Source organism: Pan troglodytes, chromosome 6 (genome assembly GCF_028858775.2).
Source record: "Pan troglodytes isolate AG18354 chromosome 6, NHGRI_mPanTro3-v2.0_pri, whole genome shotgun sequence".
Taxonomy (NCBI): Eukaryota; Metazoa; Chordata; class Mammalia; order Primates; family Hominidae; genus Pan; species Pan troglodytes.
Window position 1 is genome coordinate 150986288 of NC_072404.2, and position 26208 is coordinate 151012495.

Genomic DNA, 26208 nt, shown 5'->3' on the forward strand with positions numbered 1-26208 from the left:
TCAAGTGGCTCAGACCTTAAGTCATCAGAAACAAATAGAACCATATAGGTTTTGTTTCTGATAGAGACATTGGTTTAGTAGTTTATAGGAAGGACTGTGATTTTTGTAAAATATCCCTGAAATAAAACTTAATATATCACCTAACTTCTTGAAAAGGGATACTTAATATTTTGGTCTGGAAATTGGACAGTGCTCCTGTTAGATTATATATAAAGGTATCTGACACCTTTCCCTTTAGGGCTGTTTATGGTAATTGTTAGGTGTTATTGTTCTACCAGTGTCTGAAATGTCTTATTTTTCTTTCTTTTCCTAATTATCCAGCTTCTTCATAGGGTTCTTGTAGCTGAAGTAAATGCCCTTCAGGGTATGGCAGCCATAGGACAGAGACCTCTACTAATGGAGGTAAGCTCTATTGAGTATGTGTTCGTTTCAACCTTTTAACTACTTACGTTGCTGGTGAAAAGACTAAAATAAAATAGTATATTGACATGTAGTTTGCTAATTAGTAAGCTGCCTAAAAATTAAACATTTAGGGAGTCTTTCACTTTTGATTTTATAACTTTTGTAAACCGAACTATCTGGTATGCCAAAATAAATAACACCTTTTCTGCTAGGCTAGTTAAGGATTTGCAACCTGACCATATTTCGTATTAGACTTTACTTGGTCCCCATCAGTGAGAGAGGAGGGTCATTTGTCATCACAAGTGGAAAGTTAAAGATAAGAGGTCAGGTGGGAAGAACCACATGAATGGAGATACAGCTGGCCAGGCCAAAGCAAGAGGCAAAGAAATAAAAGAGATGTCAGAGAAACATGCCATTGAACTTGGAGTTTAGATAATTCTAGTGCTCTAGAGTAAGCAAGTATAAGTAGACAGGTACAAGGAGAAAGAAGATGGTGTCAAAAAATACATATTTATCTATGCCACTTCTGTCCCCTACCTTTCATGCACATACACACACATACACACCTTATATGTTAATATTTTTTATAACCCTGGCTACTGAAATAATATGAAAAGATACCTGCTTCCTGGCATGCATGTAGCAGGTTTCCAAATAAATATTTTCTGAGTAACTGACAGATAACTGATCTTATTTGCCTGTTTAACCTTGTGATTCAATTCCTGTGGCTTTAGGAAATCAGCACTGTACTTCAGTATGTGGTAGGAAGAAATAAATTGCTGCAGTGTCTTCATGCAAAACGTCATGCTCTGGAGTCGTGGAGGCAACTGGTAGAAATTATACTGACAGCTTGTCCCCAGGACCTCATTCAGGCAGAGGATCGACAACTGATTATTCGTGATATTTTACAAGATGTGCATGATAAGGTGACGTACTTCCTAAAATACTTTATACTGCTGAACAAATGTATCATTTAAACAAATATATTTTGGCATCCTAATTGTTTTCCATTTTCGATTGGGAGTAAAATAGAATTGTGCAATACCAACGTTAAGACTTTCCTTGAGAAAGGGATTAATTCTGTACAGTAGTGGCTCTCAACCAGAGTGTGTGTCTGAATTATCTCGGGAGCTTTGTAAAAATTCACATGGACAGAGCCCACCCCAGACCTACTGAATGTAGTGGTGAGACCATTTATGTGAATTTCAAAAAGAAAACCTCCCTAGGGAATTCTGATAGGAATCCCTTCTGGTTAAGAACACCCATTACCTAGCATCATATTTAAATTTCTCTGTATATATTAGATTCCTTCCTTCCTTCCTTCCTTCCTTCCTTCCTTCCTTCCTTCCTTTCTTTCTTTTTGACTAATTTCTGTATTCCATTCTTATATTGTTACCATAGTTGACAAGCTAAATGTATATAAAACTTGTTAATGGGCTGTGTGCAGTGATTCATGCCTGCAATCCCAGAACTTTGAGAGGCCAAGGTGGGAGGATCACTGGAGCCCAGGAGTTTGAGACCAACCTGGGCAACATAGTGAGATTCCATCTCTACGAGCATGATGGTGTGCACCTGTAGTCACAGTTGCGGGAGGCTGAGGTGGGAAGACCGCCTGAGCCCAGGAGGTCAAGGCTGAAGTGAGCTGAGATTATGCTACTGCACTCCAGCCTCGGTGACAGAGCGAGACCCTGTCTTCAAAAAAAAAAGCTATGAAACTTGTTAATGATTATAGCTGAAAGCAGGATTCTCACTCTAATTTGCCCTTGTCCTTTAAGATACTGGATGATGAAGCTGCGCAAGAGTTAATGCCTGTGGTCGCCGGGGCAGTGTTCACACTGACTGCTCACCTAAGCCAGGCCGTCCTCACTGAACAGAAGCAAACATCAGTCTTGGGACCAGCAGAGGCCCATTACGCTTTTATGCTTGATAGTTGCTTCACCTCACCTCCTCCTGAAGAGAACCCATTAGTGGGTTTTGCTTCTATTGGAGATTCTTCACTTTACATCATATTGAAGAAACTGTTAAACTTCATTTTGAAGACAGGTTTTTTTCATTTAAATTGTCTATAAATTCTATCTTTTGTATTTGTTTTAACTTTAATTGAGAAAAGATTTTCATTTGACATCTTCCTAATCTCCGTAGGTGGTGGATTCCAACGAGTGAGGACTCACTTGTATGGCTCTCTGCTTTATTACTTACAGATTGCCCAGAGACCTGATGAACCAGACACCTTAGAAGCAGGTAGAATGAGATCAATTCCTAATCTTTTCTGGATTGGGAGATGGTTACTTTAAATTGAAAAAAAAAAAATCACTTCTCCATCTTTTGACTAATCACAACTGTAAAAAATGAGTGTTAGTGTCATTTTTAAAGCATTTACTCAAAAGTTGAGGAAGAATGTTTAGTTTTTAAGAATTATGAAGTAGTACATGAGTACTACTTTTAAGATAATCTTCAAATAATACTTTAGCTTTATATACTTCTGTAACTCCCTCACTTGCCTCAAGTCCGACTGAACAGTGTGCTCTACATAGAATGGTCCAATGTCTTTCTTTCCTTTGTACTACATCAGAGTACTTATCTAGTTGATTCTTTTAAAATATGGCTCACGCCTGTAATCCTAGCACTTTGGGAGGCCGAGGCCTGTGGATCACCTGAGGTCAGGAGTTCGAGACCAGCTTGGCCAATATGGTGAAACCCCATCTCTACTAAAAATCAAAAAATTAGCAGCCATGGTGGCAGGCATCTGTAATCCCAGCTACTCAGGAGGCTGAAGCAGAAGAATCGCTTGAACCCAGGAGGCAGAGGTTTCCCAGATTGTGCCACTGCCCTCCAGCCTGGGCAACAAGAGCGAAACTCTGTTTCAAAAAGAAACACAAAAGTCTTTGTTATTCCATGATATGGATGAAACACTTATCTGCCTTTTTCCTTATTCACAGGCATTTCAATTGTTTCTAAATTTTTATTACAAAAATGCTACATCAACTTTTTTATATGCCTATATTTCTCAAAAAGGATACTGCTTAATGGTGGAATTTCCATGTGTAAAAGTATGTACTTTTATTTTAAAAAGATTCAAACGAATGACCTTCTCCAGTATAAACTCATCAATAGTATACATGTATCTTTTTGTACTAGTGAGGTTTTCTTTGGATAAATTCCAAGAAGTGGAATTTCTTGGTCAAAAGTTAGGCACATTTAAAATATTGCTAAATGCTGCTTTCTAAAATATAGTTAGCATTTTTAATTGAAACTAATCTTAAGACATGAAAATGTTATTAAGTGTTCAACACATCAGTATATAATGCTTTATATACTTTATAGACATTTGATGTTCAAGTCATTCAGAATTATTCTGCCATTTGTTAAGAAGTTGTCAGAGCACCTTCTGATAATGGATTTTCTTTGGGCTCTTCACCTTTGTGAGTGTTATTTTGTATACACTGTTAAAAACCACTGTGTACGTAAGGTTCAACTGATCTCATTATCCTTATGGTGGTTGTATTTTATGCCATACATAGTACCCTATAAGGTAGTAATAGCCAAATGGTAGATTTATAGGCATGTAGCACCCACATAAATAATGCATGAGAATATTTGTAAGATGAGGAAAAGTAACAGAATAGTTTAGAGAAGTTTTTTAAGCAAACATGAGCTTCTTTTAAGAAAAGAGATAGTAATGGGATTTCTCCACTCTCAGCACCTCCCACATTTTTCTTTTGTGTGTGTGTTTTTCTTAACATTCCATTTAGTCGAATTGGCCAAGTCACCACTTAACCACTAGGTGGGGCTCTACAATAGGCTTTTTATAAGAAGTCATCAAGATGCCAATTTAAAAACTGCTGCTATGTAGTAGTTGGAAAAAATGAGATTAGTTTCAAATACAAGTTATTGCTTTATTTAACGTACTTGTGAAATTTTAAAAGAGTCTTACATAAGATTATGTTTGTGGGTCTTACATAAAATGTATGATCATACTGTTCCTAATCATTGTATATTTAAATTACCTTTATAACGGGTGTGCTTTTATTTTTAATAAGTATTTCAACTAAAAGAATAAAAATATCTGATTTTTTTGGAGGCAGATTTTTGTCTACATTGTACCTGATCCTTTCTAGCTAAATTTTCTTTTCTTTTCTTTTGTTTTTTGAGACAGAGCTTCACTCTGTAGCCCAAGCTGGAGTACAGCAGTGCGATCTCAGCTCACTGCAACCTCCGCCTCCTGGGTTCAAGTGATTCTCCTGCCTCAGCCTCCCCAGTAACTGGGATTATAGGTGTGCACCACCACGCCCCACTATTTTTTGTATTTTTAGTAGAGACGGGGTTTCACCATGTTGGCCAGGCTGGTTTTGAACTCCTGTCCTCAAGTGATCCACCCGCCTCGGCCTCCCAAAGTGCTAGGATTACAGGTGTGAGCCACCACGCCGGGCAATTTTAAAAGATCTCAATAAAAGATAAAAGATTGATTAGCGGCTGGGCACGGTGGCTCACACCTGTAATCCCAGCACTTTGGGAGGCCAAGGCAGGCGGATCACGAGGTCAGGAGATCAAGACCATCCTGGCCAACATGATGAAACCCCATCTGTACTAAAAATACAAAAATTAGCTGGGCGTGGTGGCATGCACCTGTAGTCCCAGCTACTGGGGAGGCTGAGGCAGGAGAATCGCTTGAACCTGGGAGGTGGAGGCTGCAGTGAGCCGAGATCATGCCACTGCACTCCAGCCTGGAGACAGAGCCAGACTCTGTCTCAAAAAAAAAAAAAAAAAGAAGGAAAAAAAAAAAGACTGATGAGCAGGATAAATACAGGACGTTGGTTCTCATGGAGTCTTGTAATTCATTTTGATCTCTTTAAGAATGATTTATCCTTTTCCTGGTACAATTATTATCTTAGTGTTATGAAACATGCATGAAATAGGCGCATTGTGTTATTAGAGTTAAGCTGCTTGGACCCACCGGTCAGTGGGCCTTTGTGTACAAGCAGTGATGGAAGGATTTTTTTGTTACGTTTTTTTTTTTCTTCCTTAGCTCATACCTAGCATGTGAGGTATAATTACTCAGTTATTACACTGCTTTCTACTGGAGTGTTTTTTTCTGTTTTAATCCTTTTAGCCAAGAAAACCATGTGGGAAAGGCTGACAGCCCCTGAAGATGTATTTAGCAAATTACAGCGAGAAAACATAGCCATTATTGAAAGTTATGGCGCCGCCCTCATGGAAGTGGTCTGTCGAGATGCTTGTGATGGTCATGAGATTGGAAGGGTAAAGCAACTCTTATTTAGTATTATAATTGAATAAGTATTTTGACTTATTAAGGTATAAACTGATTCACGGCTGGGTGTGGTGCCTCATGCCTGTAATCTCAGTGCTTTCGAAGGCCACGGTGGGCGGATTTCTTGAGTATAGGAGTTTGAGACTAGCCTGGGCAACATGGTGAAACCCCATCTCTACAAAAAATACAAAAAATTAGCCAGCCATGGTGGCATGCACCTGTAGTCCCAGTTACTTGGGACGCTGAGGTGGGAAAATTGCATGAGCCCAGGAGGCAGAGGTTGCTTGCGGTGAGCTGTGATCGAGGCACTGCACTCCAGCCTGGGCTGCAGAGTGAGACCCTGCTGCAAAAAATAAAATAAAATAAATTGATTCAACTTTTAATAATGTATGGTACATATTAAGAATCATTTTTTATAATATACTGTATTTTCTTATTTGCTATAATTTGAGACTTCTGTTTTATTTATTCATATGTTGTGTTTAATTTTGTTAGAATCTTAATTCAGAATTGCCTTTCAGAATTATCTTCTTGCTAATTTTGAGGTTGACTGGTAGAAACAACAGAAACACTGCTTAATAAAGATCTTTGGTTAAGATAATGCTGAATAAATTGCCTTGTACTGAATAGATCTTTGTCTGCCTAATTGCTTTGTGGAGAATTTGTATTTATATTTCTTGTACTGTATGGTGGCACACTGGTAGTGCTGCAGTGAGAAGATAACTTCTTCTTAATGGAAAATTATGTAGCAAAATTATGTAGCAATTAAATCATGTTTTTGAAGACCATAGGAAATAGGATTTTAAAAAATAAACTGGCATAACCTTTTAGTTATGTTTCTTTGTTTGTTTGTTTGTTTGTTTTTGAGATGGAGTCTCGCTCTGTCGCCCAGGCTAGAGCGTAGTGGCGCGATCTCGGCTCACTGCAAGCTCCGCCTCCCGAGTTCACGCCATTCTCCTGCCTCAGCCTCCCAAGTAGCTGGAACTACAGGCGCCCGCCACTACGCCTGGCTAATTTTTTGTAGTTTTAGTAGAGACGGGGTTTCACCGTGTTAGCCAGGATGGTCTCGATCTCCTGACCTCGTGATCCTCCCGTCTCGGCCTCCCAAAGTGCTGGGGTTACAGGCATGAGCCACCACACCCGGCCACCTTTTAAGTTATGTTTTAAAAATTTTAAAATATTTGTATGCATAGAAAAAATACTGGTAGGAGACAGACCAAAATGGATGAACTGTATTTATCAGATTGTGTAGTTATTACTTTTTTTTTTCTTTTTTCTTTTTATTGAGACAGAGTCTTGCTCTGTTGCCCAGACTAGAGTGCAGTGGCGTGATCTCGGCTCACTGCAACCTCTGCCTCCCAGGTTCAAGCAATTCTCCTGCCTCAGCCTCCCGAGTAGCTGGGATTACAGGCATGCACCACCATGCTGGGGTAATTTTTATTTTTATTTTTATTTTTTTTGAGACAGAGTCTTGCTTTGTCACCCAGGCTGGAGTGCAGTGGCACGATCTCGGCTCACTGCAACCTCTGCCTCCCAGGTTCAAGCGATTCTTTGCCTCAGCCTTCCGAGTAGCTCAGATTACAGGCGCCCACCACCACGCCCAGCTAATTTTTTTTGTATTTGTAGTAGAGATGAAGTTTCACCATCTTGGCCAGGTTGGTCTTGAACTCCTGACCTCGTGATCCACCTGCCTTGGCCTCCCAAAGTGCTGGAATTACAGGCGTGAGCCACTGCTCCCGGCCTAATTTTTTTAATGGCCAGGCTTGTCTCGGATTCCTGACAAGTGCTCCACCTGCCTCTGCCTCCCTAAGTGTTGGGATACAGGGGTGAGCCACTGTGCCCAACCTAGTTATTATTTTTCTGTGTTTTCTGTAATGAGCATTATAAAACTTCACAGTGAGAAAAAACAGCTGTTAAAAAAATTTCTTTTCTCTAACAAGCAATGTTAGAGTCTACTAAAATACATCTAATGCCACTAGTTTAACGTGTTAGGTTTTGTTTTGGAAATACATCTTTACCTGAGAGCTTTCCTTTATTGATAAATTGAGGTTCTGGAGCCATAGTTTTTAACTTCTCAAAAAAAAATAAAATAAAAAGGAAATTTTGTTGCAAGTAACATTCTCTTTATGAAAAACATTCTTCATATTTCATATCTGATGTCAGATAAATTCAGTTACTGTTGTTGATTTTGGTAGCATCTACATGTTTTGGACTTTAATTTATTCTTCCTTCAGATGCTGGCCCTGGCTCTACTTGATAGAATTGTCTCCGTGGATAAACAGCAGCAGTGGCTTTTGTATCTTTCTAACAGTGGCTACTTGAAGGTCCTCGTAGACAGCTTGGTAGAAGATGACCGTACTTTGCAGAGCTTACTCACCCCACAGCCTCCCCTTTTAAAAGCACTTTATACTTATGAATCTAAAATGGTAAGGCTTTCTAGACATTTGATGTTAGATCAAGAAGTCGTTTTCTCTTGGCTATAGATGTATTAAAGAAAATTAACGTGGCATACATTTTGAATATTTCTATCATAAGCTGGAATCCTTTTTTAAGGAGTTTTAAACTTTGGAATCTTCCTAGTGTGCAAAAGATGAGTGAAATGATCCTCAAAGGGATAGCTGGATAATGGGACTGCTGCTTCCCTCACTCACTCAGGTTGCTCATGATGGCAATATGACAGCCAGTGCTCCGTGAGGACAGAGCAAAATTGTCCTCTCACAATACAATTTAGACTATAGTAGTTGCCTATTGAAAATTTCCATGTAGATATGCTAGTTCTATTCTAAACACAGCATTTTCAATATAGCATATAATTCATTGTTTCTTTGCCTGCAAATCTGTTTTAATTTCTTTTTCCTCCTAGTTAAAAGGATCACAAATGTTACGATAATAGAAGCACTGAAGTTTTAGATTCTTCATTTACTCCTTTTTCCTCCTTCATTTATTTAACAGGTATTTATTAAATACCTGCAAAACGGCAGGCATGGCACTAGGTACTAGAGACACAGCTGTTAGCAAAACAGACAAAATTCCTTGCCCTCCATGGGCCCACATGATAATAACAGGACCCACACTGTAAACGAATACTTGAATCATACAAGCTACTGTCTGTGGGCACTTCAGATATGTTGAACACTGAGTCCTCATGAAAATCCTAGGAAGAAAGCGGTATAATGTAACCTGTCACTAGCCCAGATTTCTCTTCAGTGATAACTAAGGATGAGAAATTTGCCATGAAAGTGTTGCACTTTTCTCTGAGGCCCTTGGACATGATTTCAGCACTGATGATTTTTCTCTTGTAACTCCTCAGGCATTTCTCACAAGAGTGGCAAAGATACAGCAGGGTGCATTAGAGCTGCTAAGATCAGGGGTGATTGTGAGACTAGCTCAATGCCAAGTCTATGACATGCGCCCAGAAACGGACCCGCAGAGGTAAGTGTCTATATAGATTAATTTGGTTAAACTCCCAGTAAAGGATTATTAAGGGAAAAAAAAATTCCAAACGTAATTTTGCCGCTTAGCAATTCTCTTTCATCTTGGTGTGGGTTTTTTTGGTCATATTGTGCCCCTGTCATTTACTAATAAATGGAAGTTGCTACTAGGGAAAAAGTAGGTAGGGGTGGGAGAGAATTTAGTAAATGTGTACTTGCCCAATGTTATTATTATGTTCAATTGAAATACTTGTTTGCAGTTACACTATCTTTTAAAGAGTTGTAGTAAAATTATAATTTGTTATGGATTTCCTGTTCCGGATGATTTGAATAGAATTTCAGATTATATATATATTTTTTCTGATTTCAATATTTTGCTTACTGCTTGCTAATTCAAAAGCTTCAAATGGAATTGTTTTCAAGTTTCAAGCTTTTCAGCTGATTTCTTAGTTTCACATTCGATTTGAATGTGGAAAATTTGATTTGATTTTCTTTTTTGTTTACATGACTGCAGCATTGTTAGGCAGATAGCATACCTTCCTAAAAGTAAATAATACTTAGTTTGAGTTTAGTAATTGTTTTAAAAGGATCTATTAGCAACTTGAATGTTTGAATTTTTAAGGCTTAACTATAGAACTGTTTTACCTCCAGGGAAAAACATTTATTTTAGTATTGCGGTCTAAAGTTTCAAACATGAGAGTTATTACTTTCACCTTAGGTAAAGTGGGTTGAGTTAAATACTCTTTAGTTCATGGCATGCTATTATCACTTGTCTGTGCAAAGCCTGTCTCTTATTTTCTTATTCTGCTTTCGTTCCCCCTCAATAGGCAGCCATTTTTTTGGTCTAAAAATTTAAATATAAACATTTACAATAAATATTAGCTTATTAATACGATGTTCTGAGACCTACTCTGAAAGGTTAAGTGATTTTACAGCCTCATTTTGACTCTTAAATCTTGTTTTATTTTTATACAGATTGAGCTTCTCTAATCTGAAAATCTGAAATCTGCAGTGCTGCTAAATCTCAAACTTTCTGAGTGCCAATATGATGCTCAAAGGAAATGCCCATTGGAGCAATTTGGATTTTGGATTTTCAGATTAGAGGTGCTCAACCAGTAAGTATGTATAATGCAGATATTTCAAAATCCAAAAAAATCTGCAACACTGCTGGTACCAAGCATTTTGGGTAAGTGGTACTCACCCTATACAGTGGGCAGCATAGTGGACTTTTGGCTTGGGTAGAGGAGAGAGAATTTTAGGGAAAGTAGCTTTTTAAATCTGTTTCTTACTTAACAGCCTATATGGCCCAAGGAAGCTTTAGAGAAGAATAAAAATGTTTTGGAAGTTTCAAGCATTATCTTGTCAAATTACATAGGTTTTCCTTGATAAGATTTTTCAGAATTCAAATAACTGTTTTTACTAACTAAGCTATGAGTTTAGGAAGACACATCTTTCTCTGGACCGCGGATGTGTATATGGGATGCAGAGTACTCACTAGTCGATTCACATCTTAATCAGCCGGCTCTGATTTATTTGCCATATCAGTGTTAAGGAATTGCCGAGAGTATACCTTAATTCTTGGAATGTTTTCTCCTTGTTTGGTTGAAATAAGCATGTTTGGCATGAGAGACCCTCCAATGTTCATCCCTACCCCAGTGGATCGCTACCGCCAGATTCTCCTCCCAGCTCTCCAGCTGTGCCAGGTCATCCTCACATCTAGTATGGCCCAGCACTTGCAGGCAGCAGGGCAGGTAAGGTGAACCCTTTGTTTAGATATTGTCTAGAGCAAAATCCTCATTTTACAAGTACAGAAACCTTACACACATAGAACGCTTAAGTGAATTTACATTAGTCCTAATGTTTGTGGCAGAGCAGGGTAGAGAAAAGAGGCCCCTGTACTTTGTTCTTAACTACATTGGTCCATTTTTATACTGTTGTTTGAATGAAACACTGTAGCTAATTAATAGAATCATAAGACAGGAAACAAGAGATTGAAATTTGTTCTTCTATAAAAGAAAGCAGTTATTGTGATAGGAGTAAGCTGGCTTCTAAAGTGTAATTTAACCAGGTATCTATTGAGAGAGGGCTATGCTAGGCCTTGCAGGCTGGGCATGGTGGCTCACGGCTGTAATCCCAGCACTTTGGGAGACTGACAGATGATAATACTGCATTTATATATGATAGAGAATGAAATAATTTAAATGAGTGATTTTGCTGTCAAAATTTTTTTAAACACCAGAAATTAGTTTTATTTTGATTGCTTTTCAGTGAAACAGTAACATTCCAACACACATTTTTTAAAAAATTAATATTATATGTAATTTAGCCTTTCACTGATTGATTAGGCTTATCATGAATCTACAACCTTGTATTGCTTTATTGTATTTTGGAACTGTGTCCTAAAACAGTTTGATTTCTGGTAATTTTTTCTGCTTTCTCTACCATCAGGCCTTAGGCCATCTCACCAAGGTAGATGCTGCTGTTCTAAAGTGGCACCTTATTTTATATCATAGCAATCTGGGTTGACGTCCTACTTCTTTTAGGCCTATGTGGTCTTCAAGTTAGTACTTTTTAAAACTCAGAGACTTTGCCTTTCTTCCCCTAGATTGAGATTAAGATTTTTTAGTAGAAGTGGGACATTATGATATAAGACACTAGTTCCCTAACACCAATCTTGTATTGACTGAAGCAGAATCACCTGAGGAGCCTCTTAGAGAAGCACAGATGACTGAGTTCTGTGACCAGACATTATAAGCTTAGGCTAGGAATCTTTATTAAAAAACAAAAATGATCACAATTCTGAGTGATTCACATCCTTGGCTTGTTTTGGCATATAGTCTGCCTTTAAAATGTTTGTAAGCTAGTTGAGATATTCCTAAGTGAAAATACTGAAAGAGGACTCCATGAGTGTACATTATAAAATGCCAAAGTGGAAGGGTAGAGCTGGGAGGTCAGGATTTATATCTCTTTTTTTTTTAACCGCATCAAAAGGAGAGTTATGGCCAGGTGTGGTGGCCCATGCCTGTAATCCCAGCACTTTGGGAAGCCAAGGTGGGAGGATCACTTTAGCCAGGAGTTTGAGCCCAGCCTGGGCAACATAGCGAGACCCTATCTCTCTCTCTCTCTCTCTGTCTCTTTTTTTTTTTTTTTTTTTTGAGACAGAGTCTCACTTCATCACCCAGGCTGGAGTGCAGTGGCACAATTGCAGCTCACTGCAACCTCCACCTCCCAGGTTCAAGTGATTCTTGTGCCTCAGCCTCCTGAGCAGCTGGAATTACAGGTGTGCACCACTGCATCTGGCTAATTTTTGTATTTTTAGTAGAGATGGCATTTCACCATGTTGGCCAGGCTGGTCTCAAACTCCTGACCTCAGGTGATACCCGCCTCGGCCTCCCAAAGTGCTGGGATTACAGGCATGAGCCACCATGCCTGGTTCCTATCTCTATTATAATAAAAATGAATTTTTTAAAAAAAGAATTAGACAAAAGCTTTTATGTGATTTCCCCATGTCATGCTAGTTACTGTTTCATAGAACAGCTTCTTGAATTCACTAGTCATTTTTATACCCATTTATATTAAATTCTTACTCTAGTTCATTTGGCCAAACAATAAAGAAAATAGGGGTCAGATAATAGTTTTCATACAGTAGTTCTGAGTTATATTCTTCTACAGTAGTCTCCAAATGTATTAACTTATAAGCTTTAAAATAATCCTTTAGTCTTGTGAATTTTAAATGTTTACTTCCTGAAGAGATAAATATGTGAGTGCAGAAAACAATTGCTTATCTGTTACTCATCCTCACTTATTGTGAGGTTGAGTATTGTATTACTGAGTATTATGGTAAAGTTGAAGGTTACTTCCTTCAACATTATTTATAAAATGAATTATGCATTTATATATAATTTTCTGCTTCTACCTCTGTTTTTTCTATTCCTCTTCCTTTTCAATGGCTTAGGTATTGCAGTTTCTTATTTCACATTCTGATACCATACAAGCAATTCTGCGCTGTCAGGATGTTAGTGCTGGGTCTTTGCAGGAATTGGCTCTGCTGACAGGAATTATAAGTAAAGCAGCACTTCCTGGTGAGTTGATTATGTTGAAAGGATTTTTAATAATTCTTTAAAGACTGACATAAATTAATAGAATGAGTTTTTTTGTTACTTTGCAGCTATATATGACTTATTTGAAATTGGTACTGCTAACAGAGCCTTTATTTATGTAATAAGTTTATGTTTATAAAATGATACACGCTTGGCTGGGTGTGGTGGCTCATGCCTGTGATCTCATCACTTTGAAAGGCTGAGGCAGGATGATTGCTTGAGGCCAAGGGTTCAAGACCAGCCTGGGCAACATAGAGACACCCTGTCTCTACAAAAAAATTTTAAAAATTAACTGGGTGTTGGGGCATTCACCTGTGGTCCTGGCTACTTGGGAGGTTGAGGTAGGAGGATTACTTGAGTTGGGAAGGTTGAGACTGCAGTCAGCCAAGATTATGCCACTGCAGTCCAGTCTGGGCAACAGAACAAGACTCCGTCTCTGTTTTGTTTTGTTTTGTTTTTTAAGATATAGGCTTATTATAAAAATATTCAAAAGGAGATAACTAACACTCAAAATCTCACCACCTAGAAATTACCAAATGTTGACATTTGATAAATTTTCAAACATTGCTTTATGTGTACGTACATATGAGAAAGGGAGGGGGAGAGAGAGAAAGAAAGCAACAGAGACATACAGAGGCAACTAATGAGAATAGGATGACCTTTTACATGCTGTTTTAAAAAACAAATATTTAATTTACATGAATTTATTTATTTTTTTATTATACTTTAAGCTCTAGGGTACATGTGCACAACATTCAGGTTTGTTACATAGGTATACATGTGAATTTTACATGAACACAGACAAAAATCTAATTGAAGAGAAACAAAAGGAATTGCCAAATTCCAGACAAATGTTTCTTTACTACTAGAGTATGTCACCTTTTAAAAGATCACTGCAAGTAAGGAAAAACATTATGAAACATTATTAAGATACTTTGGTTACTTTCCCCCCTTATAATTTCTTTACTACATGTAAATTTTGAATCAGTTAACTCCCTGATGGGAAAGATGAAATGATGACTTCTTTTACACTTCCTCTTCCACCCTCAGATGATGTTTGCTTATATCATTTTTATTTATTTATTTATTTATTTATTTATTTTTTATTGATAATTCTTGGGTGTTTCTCACAGAGGGGGATTTGGCTGGGTCATAGGACAATAGTGGAGGGAAGGTCAGCAGATAAACAAGTGAACAAAGGTCTCTGGTTTTCCTAGGCAGAGGACCCTGCGGCCTTACGCAGTGTTTGTGTCCCTGGGTACTTGAGATTAGGGAGTGGTGATGACTCTTAACGAGCATGCTGCCTTCAAGCATCTGTTTAACAAAGCACATCTTGCACCGCCCTTAATCCATTTAACCCTGAGTGGACACAGCACATGTTTCAGAGAGCACAGGGTTGGGGGCAAGGTCACAGATCAACAGGATCCCAAGGCAGAAGAAGTTTTCTTAGTACAGAACAAAATGAAAAGTCTCCCATGTCTACTTCTTTCTACACAGACACGGCAACCATCCGATTTCTCAATCTTTTCCCCACCTTTCCCGCCTTTCTATTCCACAAAGCCGCCATTGTCATCCTGGCCCGTTCTCAATGAGCTGTTGGGCACACCTCCCAGACGGGGTGGTGGCCAGGCAGAGGGGCTCCTCACTTCCCAGTAGGGGCGGCCGGGCAGAGGCGCCCCTCACCTCCTGGACGGGGCAGCTGGCCGGGCGGGGGGCTGACCCCCCCACCTCCCTCCCAGATGGGGCGGCTGGCCGGGCAGAGGGGCTCCTCACTTCCCAGTAGGGGCGGCCGGGCAGAGGCGCCCCTCACCTCCCAGACGGGGCGGCTGGCCGGGCAGGGGGCTGACCCCCCCACTCCCTCCTGGACGGGGCGGCTGGCCAGGCAGGGGGCTGACCCCCCCCCCCACCTCCCTCCCGGACGGGGCGGCTGGCCGGGCGGGGGCTGACCCCCCCACCTCCCTCCTGGACGAGGCGGCTGGCCGGGCAGAGGGGCTCCTCACTTCCCAGTAGGGGTGGCCGGGCAGAGGCGCCCCTCACCTCCCGGACGGGGCGGCTGGCCGGGCGGGGGGGCTGACCCCCCCACTCCCTCCCGGACGGGGCGGCTGGCAGGGCGGGGGGCTGACCCCCCCCACCTCCCTCCTGGACGGGGCGGCTGGCCGGGCAGAGGGGCTCCTCACTTCCCAGTAGGGGCGGCCAGGCAGAGGCGCCCCTCACCTCCTGGACGGGGCGGCTGGCCGGGCGGGGGGCTGACCCCCCCACCTCCCTCCCGGACGGGGCGGCTGGCCGGGCGGGTGGCTGACCCCCCCCACCTCCCTCCTGGACGGGGCGGCTGGCCGGGCAGAGGGGCTCCTCACTTCCCAGTAGGGGTGGCCGGGCAGAGGCGCCCCTCACCTCCCAGAGGGGGCGGCTGGCCGGGCGGGGGGCTGACCCCCCACCTCCCTCCCGCACGGGGCGGCTGGCCGGGCGGGGGGCTGACCCCCCCACCTCCCTCCCGGACCGGGCGGCTGGCCGGGCGGGGGGCTGACCCCCCCCCACCTCCCTCCCGGATGGGGTGGCTGCCAGGCGGAGACGCTCCTCACTTCCCAGACGGGGTGGCTGCCGGGCGGAGAGGCTCCTCACTTCTCAGACGGGGCGGTTGCCAGGCAGAGGGTCTCCTCACTTCTCAGACGGGGCGGCCGGGCAGAGACGCTCCTCACCTCCCAGACGGGGTCTCGGCCGGGCAGAGGCGCTCCTCACATCCCAGATGGGGCGGCAGGGCAGAGGCGCTCCCCACATCTCAGACGATGCGCGGCCGGCCAGAGACGCTCCTCACTTCCTAAATGTGATGGCGGCCAGGAAGAGGTGCTCCTCACTTCCTAGATGGGATGGCGGCCGGGCGGAGACGCTCCTCACTTTCCAGACTGGGCAGCCGGGCAGAGGGGCTCCTCACATCCCAGACGATGGGCGGCCAGGCAGAGACGCTCCTCACTTCCCAGACAGGGTGGCGGCCGGGCAGAGGCTGCAATCTCAGCACTTTGGGAGGCCAAGGCAGGCGGCTGGGAGGTGGAGGTTGTAGCGAGCCGAGATCACTCCACTGCACTCCAGCCTGGGCACCATTGAGCACTGAGTGAACGAGACTCCGTCTGCAATCCCAGCACCTCGGGAGGCCGAGGCTGGCGGATCACTCGTGGTTAGGGGCTGGAGACCGGCCTGGCCAACACAGCGAAACCCCGTCTCCACCAAAACCAGTCAGGCGTGGCGGCGCGTGCCTGCAATCGCAGGCACTCGGCAGGCTGAGGCAGGAGAATCAGGCAGGGAGGTTGCAGTGAGCTGAGATGGCAGCAGTACAGTCCAGCTTCGGCTCGGCATGAGAGGGAGACCGTGGAAAGAGAGGGAGAGGGAGACCGTGGAAAGAGAGGGAGAGGGAGACCGTGGAAAGAGAGGGAGAGGGAGACCGTGGAAAGAGAGGTAGAGGGAGACCGTGGGGAGAGGGAGAGGGAGGGGGAGGGGGAGGGGGCTGCTTATATCATTTTAACCTTGTCAGGTTTTGTAACATTTACATCCGTTATGCAACCATAATATCCTCAGCTACTTAGTTTTAGTTGTATATTTACATGGATTCACTGCAAAACACCAGTTGTGTTCCCCACCGTGGCGTCACCATTCACGAGTTCTTTCTTTTGATTTATCTCGGTATTTTTTTTTTTTCTTTCTTTCTCTTTTTTTTGAGACGGAGTCTTGCTCTGTCGCCCAGGCTAGAGTGCAGTGGCGCGATCTCGGCTCACTGCAAGCTCCGCCTCCCCAATTCATGCCATTCTCCTGCCTCAGCCTCCCGAGCAGCTGGGACTACAGGCGCCCGCCACCACGCCTGGCTAATTTTTTGTATTTTTAGTAGAGACGGGGTTTCACCGTGTTAGCCAGGTCTTGATCTCCTGACCTTGTAATCTGCCCGCTTCGGCCTCCCAAAGTGCTGGGATTGCAGGCTTGAGCCACCGCGCCCGGCCTATCTCTTGGTATTTTTAATTTGTACTGAGGTTCCTTCCCTCAAGAAAAAGCATGCTGTCTCATATTCCTGAAATTCTCTAAGAATGTCTGAAGGTTGTCTTTGTTCTTTAATGACAGGACGGCCGATTATGATTTTCTTTTGCTTAGAATATGTAATATAAATGATAGGAGCTGGCATTTATTAAGCATGTATATGCCAGGTACTGTTTTAAATACTTGACATGTTAATTGATTGGAAGACACAGCAGTCTTATGAGGTAGAACTGTCATTATCCACATTTTACAGCTGAGGAGGCTGAGGCACAGGGAGGTTAACTTGTCCAAAGTCACACAGATAACACTGCATAGTATAGAGTTTCCCAGGCAGTACGTCTTTTGAATCTATGTATGTAACTACGAGGCTACACTACCTCCATTTTTATGTTGCTTTGGAGATGTCTGAGGCAACCTCTGAATCCACCCTATAATCCCCAATAATTTTTTTGTCTGGGCTGTCTCGGTGGCTGAGCCCTCTGGGTTGAGAGAAGTTGAGAGTTGGCCAGGGCTGAGTACAGTGCCGGCTGAGTTACTTGGAGCCTGTGCTTCTTCCAAGGAGGTCCCAGGGTCTATTCCACCCAGCCTGTGGTGTGCTTCGTTCACCAGTTCATTCCGGTGTCCTAAGATGATACCAAGTCAGGCCACCCTTCTTGTCTCTACTAAGGTCCTGTAGTGTTGTGGGGTGGAACTCCTAATGGTTTTTCCTTTGATTTTTTCCAGGACTTAACTAATTACTCTCAATGTACTTCTGTAAATTGCAGGGTCTCCATGAGATTTTTTCTCATCAGCACATACAGCTCCTGCCCATCCTTTTTAATTGACTGCCTGGTTTTCCAGTTGTGAGATAGTTAACCAGACCCTTGTTTTATTTGTTTGTTTGTTTTTGTTTTTATTTTTGGGGGGACAGGGTCTCACTCTTGTCACCCAGGCTGGAGTGCAAAGCTGCAATCGTGGCTCACTGCAGCCTCGACCTACCTGGCTCAAGTGATCCTCCCACCTCAGCTTCTCAAGTAAGCAGGACTACAGCCACATGCTGTCACACCAAGCTAATTTTTTATTTTTTGTAGAGACAGGGTCTTGCTATGTTGCCCAGGCGTTCTCGAACTCCTGGCCTCAAGCATGCCTCCCACCTCAGTCTCCCAAAGTGCTGGGATTACAGGCAGGAGCCACCACGCCTGGCCTATTTGTTTTAGAGACTGGGTCTTACTCTGTCACCCAGGTTGGAGTGCAGTGGCATGATCATAGCTGGAATGCCTGAGCTCAAATGATCCTCCTGCCTCAGCCTCCCAAGTAGCTGAGAATACAGCACACACCACCACGCCTAGCTAGTACTTTGTTTTTTAATCAGATTCTATGACATGCTGACTGTTTCCAAGCTTCTTAAAATTTTAAGCAGTGTGGCATTTAATAACTTTGTGTGTATATGTGTGTGTACTTATCTATTTATCTCTAGCTATATATTTACATATGCATTCATAAACATTTTTGTACATTTGTTTTTATTTTTATTACTTTTTAAATTTTTAATTTTTTGTTGTTGTTGAGACACGGTCTCACTATGTTGCCCAGGCTGGTCTCGAACTCCTGGCCTCAAGCAATCCTCCCGCCTCAGCTTTCCAAAGTGTTGGGATTACAGGCGTGAGCCAATGAACCCGGCCCCATTTTTGTCCATTTGAACTGATAAGACTTGATAAATTCCTGGCAGTACTTTATCAGAAATATATATGCTTAACATTTTTGTTAAAAATAATACCAAATATCCTCCCAAACTTTTGAAAACACTTTTAAACAAGTTATACTCCTATCAACCCTGTTGTGTACAGTTCAGCCCTGTATTATCCTATAATTTGCTATAATTTATGCACATTTGTCTTAAATGCTCCCATTAGATTGCGGTTCTGTTTGTAACTTTGTATCCCCCATGCTGCCTAGCCCACTACCGTGTATGTTGTACCTCCACAAATCTTATCAGCAGATTATTTTGTTTCTGTGACTCACAGATACATATATTTTTTAATTTTATTTTTTTAAATAAAGATGAGGCCTCACTATGTTGTCCATGCTGGTTTCAAACTCCTGGACTCAAGCAATCCTCCCACCTCAGCCTCCCAAAATGCAGATGTGAGCCACCATGCCCAGCTGGCTCACAGATATTCTGAAAAGTATTTTGGAGTTGAGAGTGATTGATATACATAGAATAGTTAGCTGGCATTTAGCAGAAAGATCTTACAGAACCTGAGAATTGGAAGTCCTTTTAAATTGAGGCAGCAGTTGACATGCAGGGGAAAGTGAACTTTGGAACAGCAATACCTGGTGCAGAGTTAGCAAGTTTGAGGATGAAGAGGAAAAAGTCTTAGTTTCATGATAGTGTTAGGTGCAAAATCAAGGTTTCAAGGAGTTCAGATGGGAAAGGAGGGCGCATAAGAATTATGAATACAAGCAGCAACTGAAGAAAAACTTTCCAAAAATTGATACTAACCAAGTTTTTGGTTGGTTTTGTTTTGGAGTACAAGAAAGACTTTAGCCTATTCTCAAATAGGAAAACTCTTCTGTGGCAGGGTAGATTTTAGTATGTTAGAAGAGAAAGCGATTCTGGGAGGAGACTCTCAGAGGAGTTGAAGGTGGGACAGGATAAGCTCTCGGGAAGCGGTGAGGCACAGGTGGAGGTATAACGAGCCCACATGTACCAGATGATAGGATTTTCTGTCAGTTTGTGTTGAGGGCTGAGCTAATCTAAAAGGAGGAGGACTTGTCATTATGAGGAGAGAAGGATCAGGTTCATGGTTATGTGCTATGGAGTCTATGCTTGGAAGTGAGTACGAAGTGAATTAAAGGAATCTGAAAACACATAGGAAATTTGAGTGGCTAGGATAGATTTAGGTGGGTATTCCTCAGCATGATTAGTGATGGAACAAGGAAACAAACTGATGGGGAGAATGACATGTTACGGTCACTTGCAGGCTCATTAGAAATCAGGAGAGGCTATGGCACTATTAGAGGTGGGTCATTTCGATTTAGGAATTTTGTGACGGGTCCAAACTAAGAAGTTGAATGGAAATGTTTTTGTTTTCTTTGTAAGTTGTACTTTGCCTAGGGGAAAAGAAAAAGCAAATTATATATATTTAGAGGTGTTAAAAAGAAATGCATTTTATTCTTACTGTTTCATATTCTAAAAACTCCTTTATGAGAAAGTAATTTAGAAAATTACTTTTATCATTATAAAAAAATTAGATTTTTCTTGAAAACTAAAAATGCCTTTTAAGATCATTTCACTCTGCATTTTAGATTGGCTTTGAATGCACATGTACCGGTGCTGTTATTAATATATAACAGGTACTTACAGTCTTTGTAAAATCATAGTTCTCAAAACTTTTTTATGGCAAGAATATCTGTTCATGCCCATAAAGAATATAAAATATTAGAACCCCTCTTCCTAGTTTTTAATGTTTTTGTTTATTATAATAATATGTTTTAAAGCATTCTACATTTTATAGGGATATTAAGTGAACTTGACGTTGATGTAAATGAAGGGTCTCTAATGGAGCTACAGGGACATATTGGAAGATTCCAGGTAACTGATTCTTATTTCTTTAAATAGCAGTTATAAGACATGTTACAAAACATACCATCCTCCCCATTGTGCCCCCTAGATTTGGGAAACCTCTTTCAACTGTTTTGGTTCTTTGGTTTTTCTAAATAATATGCTTATATTGCTGCTTCTTGATTTTCTAATTTTAGTAATCATCTGTTGACTTTCCATTGTTGGGGGATGGGGAGGAGATGAGAATTTAGATGTTTTTACTCCTTTTCTTCCATCATACAATGTATACATTTCCCATAGCACCCCCTGAAACTCAATATAATTCCATCATAGTTTTGGTTACATTAATATTTAGTGTTACATTATTATGACTGTGTAAATGTCATTTGTGAATAAGCCACGAGCAGACTGTTTGCCCTAGAGTTTTCTTTTTTATTTGCTTGGTTTTTATGTACTTATTACTAATTTATCCCCAGATTCTTTACAAGCTCTGTAATCTCCTCTCAATATGTTCTAACATATTAGTTTGTCAATTAGATATTTTATCAGTCTTTCTGGGAGCCTCTTGGCCTGGTTTGGTCTGAACATCTTTACTTTGTATTGACTGCAGAATAATTGTATTTATGTACTAGTGTTTATATCCCATTGTTTTTGATACAACAATTTTCTTAATTAGTCCTTTTTTCATGCACTGTTTTTCAAGATTTCAAAAGAAAAATGCTACTGTTAGCATTTTTGTGTACATATTTTACTCCGGATTAAATAACACATGGTATCACTGGGACCGAGGGTATACACATAGTACATCATTTTGACATCATAATTGTCAAACAGCATTCCAGAAAAGATTGTACTCTCACCAACAAAACCCAAATACTTTGGGTTTTTTAAGTCATTTTTTATTGGTATGGAGGTAGACACCTTTTTGATGGATCTAGGTGAGCTTCGGAAATGTTTGAATGCATCTATTTTATCTATAAGAAGTGGCAAACACACATTTATAAATGTTAAACGTAGACATAACTATTTTGGCAAAATAAGTTTATATTATAGTCTCATTAATATGTTTTGCCTTATCGAAACTTACATCGGCCGGGTGGGATGGCTCGCTCTTGTGATCCTAGCATTTTGGGAGGCCGAGGTGGGTGGATCGCTTGAGGCCAGGAGTTTGAGACCAGCTTGGGGAACATGGCTAAACTCCATCTCTATTAAAAATACAAAAATTAGCCATGTGTGGTGGTGCACGCCTGTAGTCCCAGCTACCTGCGGGGCTGAGGCACAAGAATTGCTTGAACCTAGGAGGCAGAGGTTGCAGTGAGCTGAGATCAGACCATTGCACTTCAGCTTGGGCAACAGAGCGAGAGACTGTCTCAAAAATAAATAAATAAAATAATAAGATATTGTATATTATGTATGTGTATACCTCCCTATGTATCTAAATCTGTATATGGTATTACCAATTTTTAAAATACATGTTTCATTTAAAATACACTTATTATGTGCAGAACATTGTGCTAAGCACTTTAAATATAATACCATGTCTCAGGGAATCCTGACAGCCATCTTATAAGATAGGAATTGTTATTACCACTTTAGAAACATGAACATACAGGCATGAGAAATTAAGTAACTTATTCCAGGTCACAGAGCAAAAAGTTGTACCTGTTATTGGAACCCATGTCTCTAATTTGAAAGCCATCGGCTAACCTCTAGATATACTGCCAATATTGAAAAGCTTGTCCTTTCTCTTTGAGAACCATGGGAAATACTGTATTCTCAGGTGAGAAGTATTAACATTTGAAACTGGGGACATTTGCATTTATCTTCCAAGGTGATCTGTGTGTTTGTAACCCCTTTATGAAGTCCCCGGGAGCAACCACAGGAGTAACAGCTTTTAGATTGGTGCCTTGGTAGACAAAATTATCACAAACGTGTCCATATGGTGACTGCCCTCTTATTTTGCTTCTCTTTTGTTTATAAACTTGTTTTTCATGTAATGAGTATCTTCCAAAGAATTAATACCTTCTTTGATATAATGCAGAAAGTTATTTGGCAAACATTTAGATGATACTGGGATTTATTGCTTTAAAAAAAAAAGGGTACTCTTTTCATCTGTTAGCTACCAATCAAATACCTTTGCAAAAAGTTGAATTTTAATAATGCTACTTTTAGTTGACTCAGTTTTAAGTAAGATATTAGATGCCTTAAGGAATGATTCCATTCTCCACTGAGTTTTTCTTGTTTCTATCCCTCAAGAAAGAGAGGTTACTAATTTTAAATACATTTAACAAGATATCTTTTTCTTTCTTAGCGCCAGTGCTTAGGACTACTAAGTCGCTTTGGTGGCTCTGACAGACTGCGTCAGTTTAAATTTCAAGACGATAATGTGGAGGGAGATAAAGTAAGCAAGAAAGATGAGATTGAACTGGCTATGCAGCAGGTAAGAGGGGCAAGAACCATGTGACTTCTCTAAGGTTTTTATGTTTTTGGAAAACGTTGATAAAAATAACAGATATGGACCTGGTGCGGTGGCTCACGCCTATAATCCCAGCACTTTGGGAGGCCAAGGCGGGTGGATCACCTGAGGTCAAGAGTTGAAGACCATCCTAGCCAACATGGTGAAACCTTGTGTGTACTAAAAATATTTAAAAAATTTAGCTGAGCATGGTGGCACGTGCCTGTGGGCCCAGCTACTTGGGGTGGCTGAGGCAGGAGAATTGCTTGAACCCAAGAGGCAGAGGTTCTAGTGAGCCAAGATCACGCCTCTGTATTCCAGCCTGGGCAACAGAGGGAGACTCCATCTGAAAAAAAAAAAAAAAAAAAAAAAAAGAATACACAGATGTGAGTCATTTTACAAATTGATTGATAACCTTTTCTTCTTCAAATCTCGATTTTCATGCTAATTGAGACATTTCAGGGTCTTAACATTTTTGTTACTGCTGTTTTTTGATTATAGATTTGTGCCAATGTAATGGAATATTGCCAGTCACTCATGTTACAGAGTTCCTCTACCTTCCAGCATGCTGTGTGTCTCTTCACTCCTAGCCTTTCAGAAACAGTTAATAGAGATGGACCGCGGCAAGGTGAGCTTAGTTTTTCATTCTGTATTGAAGGAACTAAGTTGCTATGGTTATGACATAGCTCTCCAGCTTGGCTCCAGTAAGATGCAGTATTTTCTTTTAAGTGTCATTAATGGGAAACATTTTAAATAAGTTTTAAAGTTGAGCGGGAGGTATTATTATTAGACAAGACTGGAGAGAATAGAGAAATTCAAGATTTACTGAGAGTAAATGTAGAGGAACCATGTTTTGAATAGCACTTGAGGGCTCAAAGGATCTAAATTGGGGAGTCAGGTGGCTGGGTGAAAAGATGAAAATACAACAGTTTTATATGTTAAATCATGTTAAGCTGAATTCAGTGTCTAAACTGGGTTTTTTATTATAGCTCCAAATTTCTATAACATAACGAAATACAATTTAGATACTAATTAGGCCAACTTACCCTGTAATTCTTTAATGATTCAGTAGGGAATGTTTGAATATGGGGCAGGATAATGGGTAAAGCTGTTATCCTATGGAACACTCAGAAGAAAAAGCCCATTAGTATCTTGGTGGGGATAATGGAATTGACTGTTGGTGATTTCAGGAAGTCTTTGTTTGAGATCTGTGAGAAAAATTTTGTCACATTTTCATCTTCTTCAGGATCTTACTATCCCTGAAAATTACTTAATCACAAAAAATATGTGTTTAGTAGAATAATAGTATAAAATGACATTATGAAAAGTATATTCGTGGCCGGGTGTGCGGTTGCTTACGCCTGTAATCCTAGCACTTTGAGAGGCCGAGGCAGGCAAATTAACTGAGGGCAGGAGTTCAAGACCAGCCTGGCCAACATGGTGAAACCCTGTCTCTACTAAAAATACAACAAGTTAGCTGGGTGCAATGGTGCACGCCTGTAATCCCAGGTACTCTGGAGGCTGAGGCAGGAGAATCGCTTGAACCCAGGAGGCGGAGGTTGCAGTGAGCTGAGATCACACCACTGCACTACAGCCTGGGCTACAGAGTGAGACTTTGTCTCAAAAAAAAAAAAAAAAAATTAGTTTAACCCAAAGGATTATAAATCATTCTACTATAAAAACACATGCACACATGTTTATTGCAGCACTATTTACAATAGCAAAGACTTGGAACCAACCCAAATGTCCATCAATGATAGACTGGATAAAGAAATTGTGGCACGTATACACCATGGAATACTATGCAGCCATAAACAAGAATGAGTTCATGTCCTTTGCAGGGACATGGATGAGTCTGGAAGCCATCATTCTCAGCAAACTAACACAGGAACAGAAAACCAAACACCACATGTTCTCACTCATAAGTGGAAGTTGAACAATGAGAACACATGGACACAGGGAGGGGAACATCACACACCAGTGCCTGTCAGGGGATAGGGGGCAAGGGGAGGGATAGCATTAGGACAAATATCTAATGCATATTTGGCTTAAAACCTAGATGACAGGTTGATAGGTGCAGCAAACCACCATGGCACATGTATACCTATGTAACAAATGTACACATTCTGTACATGTATCCCAGAACTTCAAGTTAAAGAAAAAAAGAAAAATATATTAGTTTAGCAACATTCAACCTTATCCTATATAAATTATGCTAAGAACTTTGTTAGATAAATTCTATTATAAAAGGTCCTAGCTAGTAGTATTAAATTTGTTGTTGTTGTAATTTATGTACAACAAAATTCACCCATTTTAGGTATACAGTTTGAATGCTTTTTGGTAATTATATAAAGTTGGGTAACCATCACCACAACCAAAATACAGAACAATTCCCTGTTCCTTAAAGATTTCTTCCTGCCTTTGATTGCATTTGATTGTTTCCTTCCACTCCGGCCCAGGCATCTACTATTCTGATTTTTGTCACAAAAGCTCTGCCTTCTCCTACCTGCTTCTGTTTGTATTATGTCTAGGCTTTTTCGTTTTATGCCATGGATGGGGGAGAAGAGTACTGACTGGTAGAATCTTAGTTTGTCATATTAAGACAAACTAAGTCCTTAATAGCTAATAAAATAACCTTTATTTAAAGGTATCTTTCAGTGATTGAAAGGGAGTAGTCTTAGGTGACAGGATGTCTTAAAGAAACTGGGGAAGTAGCTACAAAGATTTGTAGTTCTATTTTATAGAGTAAAATAGTTAAATTAGACTGGACATGTAAAATAGTTCCTTTGGCTTAAACAAGTTAATTCTATATAGTTCTTGTTTTCTCCTGTATTCAGAAATTTGGAGCCAGGCATGATGGCTGAGCCTGTAATCCCAGTTACTCAGGAGACTATGGCAGGGGGATCACATGAGCCCAGAAGTTCAAGGCTGCAGTGAGCCAAGATCATGCCTCTAACAAGAAAAAAGTTTGCTGCCAGGAAGATAGGATA

At 41.0% G+C, this 26208-nt stretch overlaps 1 protein-coding gene across 4 annotated transcripts in view; it reads left to right on the forward strand.

Annotated features, from left to right (window-relative positions):
* The window catches only part of NUP205 (nucleoporin 205), a 94842-nt gene that overhangs the window by 60942 nt on the left and 7692 nt on the right, over positions 1-26208 (forward strand). For all 4 annotated transcript variants that reach the window (XM_527899.9, XM_016958191.4, XM_016958192.4 and 1 more), the window contains exons 27-38: positions 322-402; positions 1137-1328; positions 2178-2445; positions 2545-2643; positions 5513-5661; positions 7906-8097; positions 8982-9103; positions 10715-10853; positions 13058-13184; positions 20717-20793; positions 23075-23203; positions 23720-23846. In XM_527899.9, coding sequence (XP_527899.5) covers positions 322-402; positions 1137-1328; positions 2178-2445; positions 2545-2643; positions 5513-5661; positions 7906-8097; positions 8982-9103; positions 10715-10853; positions 13058-13184; positions 20717-20793; positions 23075-23203; positions 23720-23846 — 1702 coding nt within the window. The remainder of the gene's footprint in view (positions 1-321; positions 403-1136; positions 1329-2177; positions 2446-2544; positions 2644-5512; positions 5662-7905; positions 8098-8981; positions 9104-10714; positions 10854-13057; positions 13185-20716; positions 20794-23074; positions 23204-23719; positions 23847-26208) is intronic.